The 13,970-nt window shown below is 37.0% G+C and overlaps 1 protein-coding gene across 1 annotated transcript in view; it reads right to left on the bottom strand.

Annotated features, from left to right (window-relative positions):
• Positions 1-13,970, bottom strand: part of LOC140336972 (protein argonaute-1) — a 45,968-nt gene that overhangs the window by 20,033 nt on the left and 11,965 nt on the right. The window contains exons 2-13 of the mRNA XM_072420451.1: positions 10,723-10,906; positions 9,460-9,580; positions 8,381-8,562; positions 8,141-8,277; positions 7,750-7,884; positions 6,256-6,343; positions 6,034-6,181; positions 4,260-4,379; positions 3,615-3,737; positions 2,426-2,559; positions 1,394-1,578; positions 511-670 (exon numbers count right to left, since the gene is read on the bottom strand). Coding sequence (XP_072276552.1) covers positions 511-670; positions 1,394-1,578; positions 2,426-2,559; positions 3,615-3,737; positions 4,260-4,379; positions 6,034-6,181; positions 6,256-6,343; positions 7,750-7,884; positions 8,141-8,277; positions 8,381-8,562; positions 9,460-9,580; positions 10,723-10,906 — 1,717 coding nt within the window. The remainder of the gene's footprint in view (positions 1-510; positions 671-1,393; positions 1,579-2,425; positions 2,560-3,614; positions 3,738-4,259; positions 4,380-6,033; positions 6,182-6,255; positions 6,344-7,749; positions 7,885-8,140; positions 8,278-8,380; positions 8,563-9,459; positions 9,581-10,722; positions 10,907-13,970) is intronic.

The following is a 13,970-nucleotide window of genomic DNA, read 5'->3' as shown; positions in this document are numbered from 1 at the left end:
CTAAAGCAATTACCATGAACACGACTGTAAAGCAGATTTTTAGAGCTAAGAGCTCTAAATTTCAGAATTAGAGGAATTATATGTATATATGTGGCTAAGCTTATGAGATCTAGTCAAGCCAAAACAGGTTATTATGCTTTATTTATTACATTATCAGATAATGATATTTATTTTAAACTACCAAAGACAATCAAGTACTAGCACAACAAGGGAAAGACAAACGAATTTTGGTGTGCAGTGCTCACAGAATTATATAGTCAATACTAAAAAGTTGTGCTCCTTTGAGGTTTCACTGCTGCCTACAGGAGGATTAACTGCTCTGCCACCTAAATAAAGGAGTTAGGAAAAGGAACATTCCATTAGAAAAAAAACAAAGGCAATCTACTTATGTTTAATTTATTCACTTGTGGACCTTCTGAAGTACATAAACATCTTGTAAATATTAGTCATTTGAACAGTCCTGGTATATTGCTTTGCGGTTATACTTTTTGAATTGAGAAAAAAAATTACCGTTGATGAGGCACTAAGATGTTGTTGATCCCACCAAGTTTCACATTGATCTTCAGGCACAGGTTGCTGAGGGTCTGTGGGGAAGTCTTTACCACATTTTTCACTTGAACACATTGGGTGGCCATGCCAAGCAAAGTGTCTCCGACACGTTTTACTTCCGCTGAAAATAAATTAAATAGGAATCACATTATTTTTTGTCATAAGGTACCAGCAAATGCTATTTTCAAATACAAATGGACATTATTGCTGATATGCAAAAACTACGCAGCTCAAGATTCTTTGCACACAACTACACTTCCTTCTTGTGGTCTCTGGTTAATTTGGAAACTGTTCTAATTACACCCCTTTTTATATTCCAAGATAAGGGATGTTTTAAACATGTCATACATTCTCCTGTCCACTTTTCTGCAGACAACAAGGGATTTTTAAATCCGTGTTACCATTTCAATAGATCTCACAGGATTTGGCTATTACTGGTCCTATATTTACTGAGCAAGCATGAAAAGTGTCACACTGTATAATAAAGGGCTTCTGAGTTCAGCAGAAGACAACGAAGTATATTTAATGTGAAACCCATTCAGCTTTGTTTAATAAGTCTTAAAAATGTTAGAAAGGATCAAATCTGTGTCAACTGTCACTTTAAAATCTTTTTACAATGTGGCAGAATTATAGTTTGAAGAAAATGCTATGGGATCCACTAACACAGCAGTGAATCTGACATTCACTGAAACATGCTCAGGAGAATCAATTAGTGTCACTGAAACACAGACACCTGGAACATTTTGCTCCAGGGAATTTTTCAGTGAATATTAGATTCGCTACTTTTAAACAGACTCTTAAAAACGTAGGTATATTTTTTAAACAAACCTTTCCATTCTCTTACCATATACTGGTGTTTTTCCTGGCAGTATGACAATAATGAGCTGGAGCCCAGAGTAAGTGTTTTTGAGGTGCCTGAACATTGGCTCAACACTGTCCGCGCCCTGCGCATATTTACAGAAGCATGGCTGACCCTGGATGGGCATCCCTGCATCCTTTGAGATCTTCCTCAGCTGGTCTGTAAAATTTCTGGGGAATGTAAATAAAAGCAAAACAAAAATGACTATATTAGTTCATTATTATATGTCAGAATTTGTTTTATTTCACTATTACATCAAAGGGCTGACAACGTATGAATTGTACATTTTTCTCATAAGTTAAACATTTTCCAATAACTTCTTCAGATCAGCTTTTAAAGAAACAGTGTAATGGTTTGTTGGTGTTTTAACACAGATTAGATGTTAGCTGTGGGTTCATTCCCTGAAACAAAATTGTGAATGGAGGTTGTAGTTTGATATGATTGGTGTGTTATACTCAGAAGTCAATTCAGAAGTGGCCAGTGGGGATTAAGGACATGGTACCTACAAAACATGGCGTAGAAGATGGCAAAATGAGAATTGAGAGTGCCAGGTGAAACATATGTATTTTATTTCTTTGTTTAGCCATATGCCTGGAGTTTAACAAGGACAAACATCTCCTAATATACGAATACCTGAATATGCTTGAGACAAGAAAAATGCACATTGCACAGAAATTTTGCAAGAAAAATTCAGCACAATTCCAAAAAGATAATGCTGGTCTGAAGATTGATGTATACCGCTTTCAGATACATGAATTTAAATTAGCTTAGCTAAAAGCTAAGCAATAGCAATAGCTAACTTAGCTATTGCATATGTCCTTTCCTTTTCCACAGTATTTTATAGGTAAGCAGATTTAAAGAAGAAGGAATGAAAGCCTAAATTCCATGAAACAAACTTCCAAGTGCTGTCAATCTAAATGCTATTGTAGAGAGGAATAGACTGCATATTAGCTGCCTTACCCTTATCACAAAATTATTAGCAATCCTTATTTGTGCCTGCTATATATTTATACTCACTTTAGCACTTCTTCCCGGCATTGTTTCTGGGGGGCAAAGCAAGCAATGGCCCAAACTTTGATCTCAATGCCATTATAGAACTGCTTTCCTCTCATGTCCCACACTCCCTGGTTTGGGGTTGCAATAGCTCTATTCTGGATAAAGCAAAAAAAAATTTAGGTATTTTGCAATAACTGACCACTCTATCTCAATATGGTTTATCGTGAAAAAAGGGTTGCATCTGTAGTGCACATCTTATCAAGCATACATTCATTCATTCATACATACAAGCATACATACCTGCAGCTCACAAAACCAAGAATGCACAAATAGTAATTTATAGCCTAAACATTATCTGTAATGCAGAAGAATAATACATAAGTATACACTATATGGCCAAAAGTTTGTGGTCACCTTATCATCACACCCACTGTATCAAGTTCCATGTCAAACCAGGTTTTATGCACCTGGCATTGTCTTTGTATGCTGTAGGATTAACAATGTCATTCACTGTAAAAGAAAAAAAAACCCAATCCAGTTATTTGGAGTATCCATAAACTTTAAACATATAGTGCTAGGTGTGGTAGAAGGGTGTCCACAAAGCTATGTCTATATAGTGTATGCATCCACAGTTGGAAAACTGTTTGTGAAGCTTTAGGATTGATCTTCATTTGTGTGAGAATGACTATGCTGTTTTTTTTATTTTTATACCCTATTCATAGTAATGAAAACAGTCATCTCAAGACATAAGGATTCTAGATCTTGCTTTTGGTCTTGAGTTTGGTATCGAAGACCAAACACTAGGAGTATCAATATACAGTAATGAAAAAAACAAAAGCACACCCTCTTTCATTTTTTGTTTTGCATATTAGGACATATTAAATAAATAATGGATGGGTAAAAAGGGATCAAAAATAGTGCAGATGTTTTTTTAAGTCTGGGTTGGCCCAATGCAATAATGTAAGCACTAGGCATGTGGGCATTTAACTGTGCAGTCCTAAATACTAAAGTGAAGTGTACCATCAAAAGGTGTACTGCAAAGCTGCAATGAAACATATCTTAAGAGATACATTTATGCTATTTGTGCTACTGCAGTGAATCAGAAGACTATTTTGTCAAAGGTGCTACTGTCTGCTAATGTCACACCACGCATGTATACATTATATTATTATATGTATTATAAAGAATTAGGAAACATTTTTTAACTTACTCGCCCTCCATATTGTAAAATAGGTGCTGGAAGGACCCTTCCTGTAACTTCTGTCATGTCATCCTTAACTTTGATCCCAAATTCCTGGATGTATGGATCCAAATTGTAGCTTGCATTTTTCATCTGGGGGCAGAGAAGACAACATAATACATGGATATACCACAAATAAAAGAAACATAATAATACATACATAATCTTAATCAACAGATGTAATTTTTACAGATTTAGGTAATAGCACATTTTTTTTATACAACCTTTTTCAAACTACAAACTACTTGAACATTGGTTACTACTTTAATATAAATATTTTCTCTAAAAATGAGATCCTAGTGTAGTTCATTCTTGTTAAGGATGTTCAGTTAATGATTTATAAGGACCACAAGAGCAGTATTATTGTAAAGTAGGACATCCAACTACTTTAGCCTTACATGCCACTGTTGACAAGTGCCTGTAAGTTGTTCCAAGATGCAAACAAGTGGCCAGGCTGGTTAGAATTCCATAAAATCTCTCGAAGGTCAGCCTTGCACTGTATTCTGTAGCATGATATAGCTTAAAAGCACAGAACTGGCAGGGCACTTGTCAGTAAACACTGATTGCTAAAAGGGAATTGCAGTATGTATAAATTAATTTTAAAAAGTTACTTACCAGCCTGCTGATCTCTTCCTGTCTGTCTGGGGCAGATCGAGCAGTTGCTTTGATCATAGTTGAGGTCTGATTGTCAGTCAGCTTTTTAATACATCGCTGGCCAGCTACAATGTTACAGACCTGCAATATCAATTTAATTTTTTTTTTAACTCTCTTTATGAACTTTGCAATAAAATATAAAACACCCCAAAAAAGTATATTCCTCAACATTCACCCATTACATTCTTTGTCCTGCCTCTACCCTTTAACTAATACGAACAAATACATTTTTTTGTCTTTTTAAAACGTATCCTCTGCTAATAAATGAGTTGTGTATTAATATACCTGGCATTTTCTTTCCCAACTTTTAGTGTAGACAAATTTATACGACTTATACCAAAAAAAAAAAAAAACAATTCAAATAAAGACTTAAAAAGCCTTATTACCTAGGGATCCCAAAATTTTAAAACAAGCACAAACAAGGAAAAAAAAAAGTAGACCTTTTCTGTATATGTTTTATGGGTGTATTATTCTTTCATGTTTAGGTCCTTTACTGGCTAGCCACACAGTGGGGTACTTCGATGCATGTGATGGAGCATGGTCTTGCATAAAAAACATGGTCTTCTTGAAAAATGCAGACTTTTTCCTATACCACTGCTTGAAAAAAGTGTCTTCTAAAAACTGGCAGCAGGTTTGATTTTGAGTCCGTTTTTCAAGCCAAAAAGGTACAACTAGCTTATCTTTAATAATACCAGCCCATACCAGTCCCCACCTCCACCTTGCGGCTTTGAAGTGGAGCTCTGTGCTCGTTACTGATCCAGCTATGGGCCGATCCATCTGCTCATGCTCATCCCTTCAGTCCATAACACCTTTGAAAAACGTATCTTGAGATATTTCTTGTCCCAGTCTTGATATTACAAATGATGTGTCTTGTTCTGTGGATGTCGGGTTTCAGCCTTCCTTACTTTGGCCATGTCTCTAAGCACTTAACACCTTGTACTACTGGGCACTACAGGTAGGTAACACTTGTGGAATATGACAGCACTGGAGGATAATGGATTGCGGGTAATTTCACATTTGATTCCTCTCAAATCTTTGGCAGGTAATTTGCATCTTTTTCTCAACAAGTTTCTTGTGACTGTGTTAACTATTTGCAAAAAAAAAAAACCTTTGATGGTACTGTGACCACGCCCCAATATCATAGCAGTTTCAAGAGTGCTGCATTCCTCTTAAAGACTTTATATAATTCTTGACTTTTCAGAGTCCGTTATATCTCTTTTTTGGCCCATTTTGCGAGAGGAAAAGATGCCGACTAATTATGCATACCTTGACAACGGGTGGTGGTTTCCTTATGGCACTCCCTCCCTCATAACACAAATACATGGTATGCCTAAATTCAATAAGCATTCACGTTTATACAGCTTGGAGTTGGAATATATGTATAAAAATGATATAGTCGAAAAACTCATTTGTCTAATAATTGTGCACACAGCCTAACTGTTCTAAAGACAGCCAAGATGGGAGCAAGATTGGCTCTCACATGTTGGCTTATGGATGTTTAAATCCTGTAGGCAGCACTACATGTAAGTTTGACTGTTTTGACCAAAATAGCGAAATATATGACTGGGAACAAATCCTATTCAGATACCCGACACTGAATCTTAATATATTTGACACTATATAGTAACCTTATCAACCCTTAATTATTTTAAAAGTTTTACTAGATGATCCACCTTATTAATTGAGTACACCTAACCTATTCTATTGAAGCATGATGCAAGAATAAAGTTCTTACCTCCAGAGGTAGATAAGTGTGTTTCTGCTCCTGTCCCACTTGCAGGCATGGAAGGTGAGGATATTTTAGTTGTAAGTTATATTTTTGCTTGAAGTATTGGGCTACTGTGCACTCTACAGTCTGACCACTCTCCAGCTGCAGTGGGAACCTAAGACACATTGGACATGTAGTTTACATTTTTCCCCTCCTTTGTCACAATAAAGAGCCATAATGGGTACTTACGTCTGGTGGCTAGCCGGTCTGCGAGTTACATTGCAAACTCTGTATTTTCTTTTCATTTGCCCACAATGGGTAACTTCCACTTTCAAACCTGCCCATCAGATGTCAAATTATTCAGATTTCACACTATATCAAAACCTTCAAATATCTAGAAGTATGCTTTTTCACAGAAATAAGAACGTGCATACATTGTGTGGATTGGTCCGAGGCTAAAGGGTGCCCCAAAAAAAACAGGATGCCTACAGCATCCAAATTTGTATTCATATCATGGTTGGTGCTGCAAAAACTTAAAGATTAACTCCAGGCAAATTGTTACACACACAAATTAAATACATATAAAAGAAGAGTTTTACCTGCTAATTTGTTTAAATTTTTTGTTTTTTCTTTTTATTCCTTCCTTAGATTTACACAAAATCCGCTACATAGGATTGCCCTGTCTGGAAAGAAAGGAAACCTAATCTTTCTCTGTTGCAATTTCACTTATATGCACCCCTTAACACTCCACCCTATAACTGGATCATGAAAGGACAAGCAGCAAACGGATGAGCTTATCTGTCTGTCACTTTCTCCTCATTGTAGTATAATGTGTTCACTGCAACACATATTTACTGTCTCACCATGACAAGCACTCTCCTTAAGCCAGCCAAAGGCAGCCCACTTCACTTGGGACAGTTTGCATACAGGCTAGTAGTTTCTTAATCTTAAAGTTACAGTTTTCCAAAAAAAAAGTGCTCTGAGCACTTCCCACAATGTGGAAACAATCTATTGAATGGTAAATTACATTTGATTGTAGGATGAATACACAAATATTTATTATGCAGAAATAGTCCCCATTTCTTTATTACCTTCTATCTGTCATTTAAAAGTACCTTTTAGTTATAAAAGAATACAAGCGCAATTTGTATTGCAGAGAATCTGGAAAGCTCCCTTAGCTGGAATATGTAGATTAGACCTTATGTCCCTGCCACCAGACTTGATGTTAAAGAATTACGAAGCATAAGAAACATGTGGTAATTAAAGCAGTGTTCAACCCAGAAATTAAAATGAGTAGGTAGAAATTGTAGGTGGTTGGCAGCCTCTGTATTGTGACCCAGCTCTTCAGTAACCACCTAAAAACAGCTGGGTGGTTACTATAAAGTGCCAGAAGGTGCACCAAGCTAAAAGGGGCTAGGGACATCACTGGTAAAACATTCACATTTGATCAAGCCTGAAATATTAGTTACGGGTATATTAATGGTAGCCATGTGCATGGCACGTAACAGAACTGGGGGGAGGGGGGACAGCACCCAGTCACACAGTGACCAAACAGCTAAATATACAGGGGCGACCACCATAGGAAATTACAGCTGACCTATTACCTGAAATTCTACAACCAATGCAGAATGAAAACCTTCAAAGTTACCAGAATAACATTAAAATGTGTTTGATGGCCACACACACTGTTTGTGATTCATTTAGCTCCGCCAACAAATAAAAAAAAAAAAAAAAAAAACTTACCCTTGATCTCCTTAGTAAAGCGTACCCTCTGGGAGTCTGTGAGAGGTTTGGGTTGCTCATCTATATTCCGAATATCCAGCACCTCACACATGAACTCTATTACCGGCTGGGCCTTGTAGAAGGCTGTAGCTGATACTGAAAACACAAAAATGAAGACAACTCAGACACAGAGAAAAGAGTTGCTACATGTATGCTTCCTCAACTGCCTCCACTTTAAGTATTTACATAAAATGCATCTAAAAAGACAGACACCCACTGTTTAACGGAACTATTTCATTGTTTTTTTGGTACCACAAAAAATGAAAAAATAAATACTAAAGAACAGACTAAACATTGGTTAAGCAGTCTATATACTGTATAGCTTTGGTCTTTGGACTACTTTTATTCTTACCATCTATATTAAGCATCATGTTCCACATGGCTGGGCGTACAGACTGATGAAACCCAAACCAAACCTCTCGTCCCCCTCCAAGCGGGTGATAGTAACCCTCAGGAGGTGAAAAGAAAGACCGCCCTACTGGGGTATACCTGTAGAAAAAATATTTTCATTGCACGAGGAACAGTTTCACTCTGTCTCACAGCATACTTTTTATAGTGACAAACCAGAAAAAAAGTTGATAGCTTTTCTCACCTCATGGAGGCCAGATGCCTCATGGCTACATCCAGGGCTTGCACAGATTCCAGAGGAAGTTGAATTCTTCCACTTCCCAGGGCTTCATGGAGCATCCTCCAGCTTACCACTGCCATCCATTTTATAGACACTTTAAAGATCCTGTCTTTGCCCTCTCCTGGGATTGTCACCTCAAAATCAACCTGTGAATAAGTTGAGACAGAAGTAATTTCAAATGTTGTAGTAGAAAAAAAGCATAACCTGACATGGTAATTAGGTGCTCTTCTCTACCAATTTAAAAGTAGCAAAATGCACCCTTCCACTTTTCATGCCTTCTTCATAGTCTCAGAATGCACATCCAAGAAAGCTTAAACACCCATAAAGTACAAAGTTACCACACGAACACTTGACTAAATTATACTTTAAACCACATTTATTTCAGCAGCTACATTTCTTTATAGGAAGGCTTGGCTTTATTTATTTTGGGCCATTTACTCCACATTTCCACCTTACCACATATTGAGACATACTGTGTTAGGCAGCAGGTAATCAACATACCTCAACACAAAAAAATTACATGTGTTTTTGTGTATTGAGGTGTAAAAGGCATACACCAAAACTTATAGAGCAATTTGATACAACAAAAAATGTTGTACTAAATTTGTGTACTTTACCCATGTGCAGCTTTCTACTTTTTTTCTAGCACAAAGTTGGTCTGAGTGGCTGATATTGTAGACTTGTTTTAGCAAGACACACAGAAGCCATGAGAAATGGTAGTAGGTATGTGTTGCTGTAGCTTGAAGGAAAACATGTTTGCTTCTAGGTAAGCTTGCTTTCAGTTTACGCATTCAGATGAATATATACTGTATGTAAAACTTAGATGGGAGGTAAGATAGTTGCTAGATGAAGACTACACTTCACAGAGGTGCCTGATGAGATGGTGTGTCTTCACATAATGAATATACAATTTTATGCAAACAAAAAAACTAAATATTATAAATAATGTATCATGTGCACTATGATATGCACTGTGTTATTGCTAAGCCCTCAGTAACATACCAACCCTCTTGCTTCCTAACCAGCCCTAAAAAGTGTTTTACCCTTTCATGGCCAATAGGCAGTGCTGTAACCGTATAAATGTTCTTCTTCCCATCATAAACTGGTTTTCGGTCACCAAAGATCTGAGGCTTGAAGTGTTGGACCATGTATTCCACCACTTCCCTAAAGGATGACAAACAAAGAAATGGAAAATGCCAGGTGTCACAGACATAAAATGTGAAAAAAAGGAAAGAAAAAACAAGAAGTTGCATTACTCCACTGTAAAAAATTATACTGTATTAATTTAGATATGTACACATGAAAATAAGGTTTATCCAACACTTCTGGTGACCTTTTACATGAGTCATTGGACAGATAAACACTGTTAAGCCAATTTTTCATAAAGCTTCCAAAATCTTGGAGAAAGAAACCCCCTTTTGTTAAATTGTGATCACCTTTGTCAATAATGTTGCCCTTTGTATCTCTAAAACATTAGCTATGGTAAAAAAAGGTACTAACCTTTTTCACCATGGCCTGCATACTTGTGGAGGCACCACAGGTAAATGAGTTTGCAACCAGCTGCGGTTGCAATGCAGTTCTTCCTCCAGATGAGGAAAGCAACCAGTCTCTTTCTGTAACCGCGCCACAATGCACAGCAGCCGCATCCACAAAATGGTTCCCAACTGCTTCCACTCACTTGAAAAGGTGCGGTTTGGAACACAGTTGAACCTGTGACATACTACAGTCAACTATGGGTCTGAACAGGCCCTTAGAATTGTGTTCCCTAACAATGGCTTTGTTTTATTAATCAACCAGTTTTTTTTTTAAATTCATAAATTCATTAATACATTTTAAATATTGGTTCTGAAATAATATTGTGTGATGTTTGACTTTAAAGAGCAACTGTACTCAAATAAAAAAAAATAAAAAAACACCCATAATCCTGTAGGGCAGTTTGATCACTCTGGGGGTGTCTGGCATCGGGTCCCGCATCGTCTCGGCATCCATACTGGGGCCGGCGCTCCGATCTTCTCTTCTGGGTTCTTCATCCAACGTCACTCAACCCAGGCGCGAGATTGGGTGGTGTAGGATGAAAAAAAATTGCCAATCACACTGCGCATGCATGAGATTGGCAAATTCTTCTCTGAGAAAAAAAGGCTACTTTTTTTGCTCCAGCGGCCAAGAGGCTCCCATTCATTCTCAACTGCCTAGGCACCCAAGAATTAGGGGGAAGTGCTGTACCTGCTCTACCCTTTTATGTAAAGTGAAAATTCTAAGTTTAGGTACCTTTTAACCTAATGTACTATTGTGTAATAGTGTATTACCTGTTAACACGCCGGGGGCACTTATCTGGCTTGATATCAACCTCATAGTGGTAGACGTCAATCTTAGGAATGTCCACTTCAAAGTAGTTGGCAAGAAGTTTTATTGGCTTCCCAACTGTGCCAATGCCAGGTCGCCGTGGGGCCTGAAACACTTGCTGTAATGGTGGAACATACCCAGTTTGGGCTGTGAGGAAGAAAAATTACCAATGGTTAACATGACTGTGCTGAAAAATACATTAAAATCCTTATTTTATTTCTTAAAATGAAAAAACACAATGTAGGAGAAAAGAATTGGCCTAACAAATAGGTATAATTAAAAAAATATTTTTTTTAATTTTATTTTTAAAATGACAAACCAAGAAAAAAAACATACAAATCAGTCAAACCAACAAAAGAACAACAAAGAATATCAGAAACAATGCATAAGGTCCAGAGATAAACGTATGATAGAGCTATTAGACCTGATACATAGACAGACCTATAAAGTCTCATTTCTTCCCCTCCTTCCTGTAGCTATATCATATCCACTACTACAGACCCAAAATAAAATGATCAAGTCCACTGGTGAAGACAGTGGAAGGTGGTAAAAACATGGCTCCTAGAGCAATTCAATAGAAGGGTAACTGTCTAGAAATCTGTAAAGACACCTGGAGGTATGTCAGTAACAATGATATGACTCCTAGTTGTAGGGTGTTAATAAAACTTTCCCAAATCCCAAAGATTGTGGGTGGGAAGGAGAAAGCCAGCAAAGTAAAAATCTTTCTATCCACTGCCAATAATGGGAGCGCTAAACGTTTTGCAACTTTTGAAAATCGAATGCCATTCTTTGTCAGAAAAGAAAGAAAAAGAGAAGAATGGACGCTAAGCAAGGAACTTTTGCACAGACTGCCACTGCTACCGTACTGAGACAAGTTAAGGTAATAGTCCTAGAATGCCATTTTGTACCATATATATTTTAGATACATTTCAGTTTCTGTGTGGAATATACAGTTAGGTCCATTAATATATGGAAATAGACAACTTTTTTCTAATTTTGGTTCTGTACATTACCACACAATTAACTTTAAATGAAACAACTCGGATGCAGTTAAACTGCAGACTTTTAACTTTAATTCCATGGGTTGAACAAAAAGATTTTTCTTGCCATCATTCTGGTAAAGGTAAATCTTGGTTTCATCTGTCCAAAGAATGTTTTTCCAGAACTGTGCTGGCTTTTTTAGATGTTTTTGAGCAAAGTCCAATCTAGTCTTTCTATTCTTGAGGCATATGAGTGGCTTGCACCTTGCAGTGCACCCTCTGTATTTACTTTCATGCAGTCTTCTCTTTATGGTAGACTTCGATATTGATACGCCTACTTCCTGGAGAGTGTTGTTCACTTGGTTGGCTGTTGTGAAGGGGTTTCTCTTCACCATGGAAATGATTCTGCCATCATCCACCACTGTTGTCTTCCGGGGATGTCCAGGTCTTTTGGCGTTGCTGAGTTCACCAGTGCCTTTTTTTTTTCTTATGGATGTACCAAAGTGTGGATTTTTATGCAATCTTTTTGTTCAACCCACTGAATTAAAGCTGAATGTCTGCAGTTCAACTGCATTCGAGTTGAATAATTTAAAATTAATTGTGGTAATGTACCACCATTAGAAAAAAGTTGTCTATCCAAATATTTATGGACCTAACTTAATACAATTCTAATTCCCAAAACATGATACTTACCATGTTTAAAAAAAAACCTGAAAAAAATGAGAATACTAAAGAAACTAGTCTATTATTGTAAATCTTATACATCATAGATTTTATAATATTGGTATGGAACCAATGTAGTGCCATGTCTTCAATAAATGGGGTCAAAGTGAGGATACATTTTCGCTAAAACTACTGAGATTTGCAAATTAAGGTCACATTACTATTTTTGAAAAAGGGAAGGATACCCCAGAGGGTGATTTTAGGGAAGTTATTGGTCAATTATAAAATGTGGTGAACCCCCTAACAAGTGAAAAGCATTGCTCAGTTGCAATGTTCTCCAAACATCCTGCTGTGGGAGGAAAAATTCAGGCTCAATCTATGTTACTGGGGCCCAACCCATCAACTTTAGAAAATGAGATATACATACATTGCTTGCTGGTTTCAGAAGCTAGACATAGGAGCAGTGAAAAAAAGGGGAAACAAGGTTGACATAGAATAAAACATGGGTAGATAAGCGATGGATAGGCTGGCAGAGTTGTGGCTCGGTAATATTTGGAAATTATCCCAATGTTTGAAGTATTGTCCCTACTGGGGATGTATGGAAGCTTGCAAATAATGAAAAGTTCACTACCCAGTGCTTCAAGATTTAGAAAGTCTATTACACATTTGCCAAGCCTGGGAGAGTTCATTTGCTAGATAAAACCTAAAAACTTTCAAACAGAAAAGGAGTTAGACAGATAATGTCTGCAGTAGCTATAGGAATATGGGCATCACATTTGATTTCAGTATGTTACAGCTACCAAACAGTATGTTACAGCTACCAATTACAGTATTCAACGTTTCGAATTACTGCAGATAGACCGGACAATTGGATAAAAAAGCAAATTCCCTTGGGTTGCCATAGTAATTTTATATTTTATAATATTAAAAAAGTCAGTAATTTTATATTTTATAATATTAAAAAAGCCAGGAGAAAGCAAGCTCTTTCCAGTGTTGTAGAGCTTCATGAATAAAATTAAGACGTAGTAAAAAAAAAATGCATCTCTACAAGGAGAGATAGTTTGGCTGGAATATGTGTGCCCAAGTATTGGTTTGAGCCTTCACCCATTTAAAATAAAGAGGGTTCCAAGGCCTATTATACTGTAGCAGGTAGAGAAATTTTCAACGCTTCCAATTACTGCAGATAGACCGGACAATTGGATAAAAAAGCAAATTCCCTTGGGTTGCCATAGTAATTTTATATTTTATAATATTAAAAAAGTCAGTCTTCTGTGTTTGCAGGTACTCGGTGTTTCGACCTACCAACTGATAGGCCCTGGACATTAAAGTTGGAATGTAAAAAAGGATCTAAAACTGCCACCACACGTAATCAAAGAAAAACAGCAAGCCAAACCAGCCAGTCAGTGGAATTACCATTCACTTACTTACATAATTTACCAAGCAGTAACAGACTTTAAAACAGGCCCTTTTTGCCTGTATCTGCAGTAACCAAGGAGTAATTCCTACTCAATATTAATAAGAAAAGCAGTGAAGTACTACCAGTCCCAGTCGAACTAGCCAGGTCCTGA

Source organism: Pyxicephalus adspersus, chromosome 1, assembly GCF_032062135.1.
Source record: "Pyxicephalus adspersus chromosome 1, UCB_Pads_2.0, whole genome shotgun sequence".
Lineage (NCBI taxonomy): Eukaryota > Metazoa > Chordata > Amphibia > Anura > Pyxicephalidae > Pyxicephalus > Pyxicephalus adspersus.
This window is presented reverse-complemented; position numbering and strand designations above follow the sequence as displayed.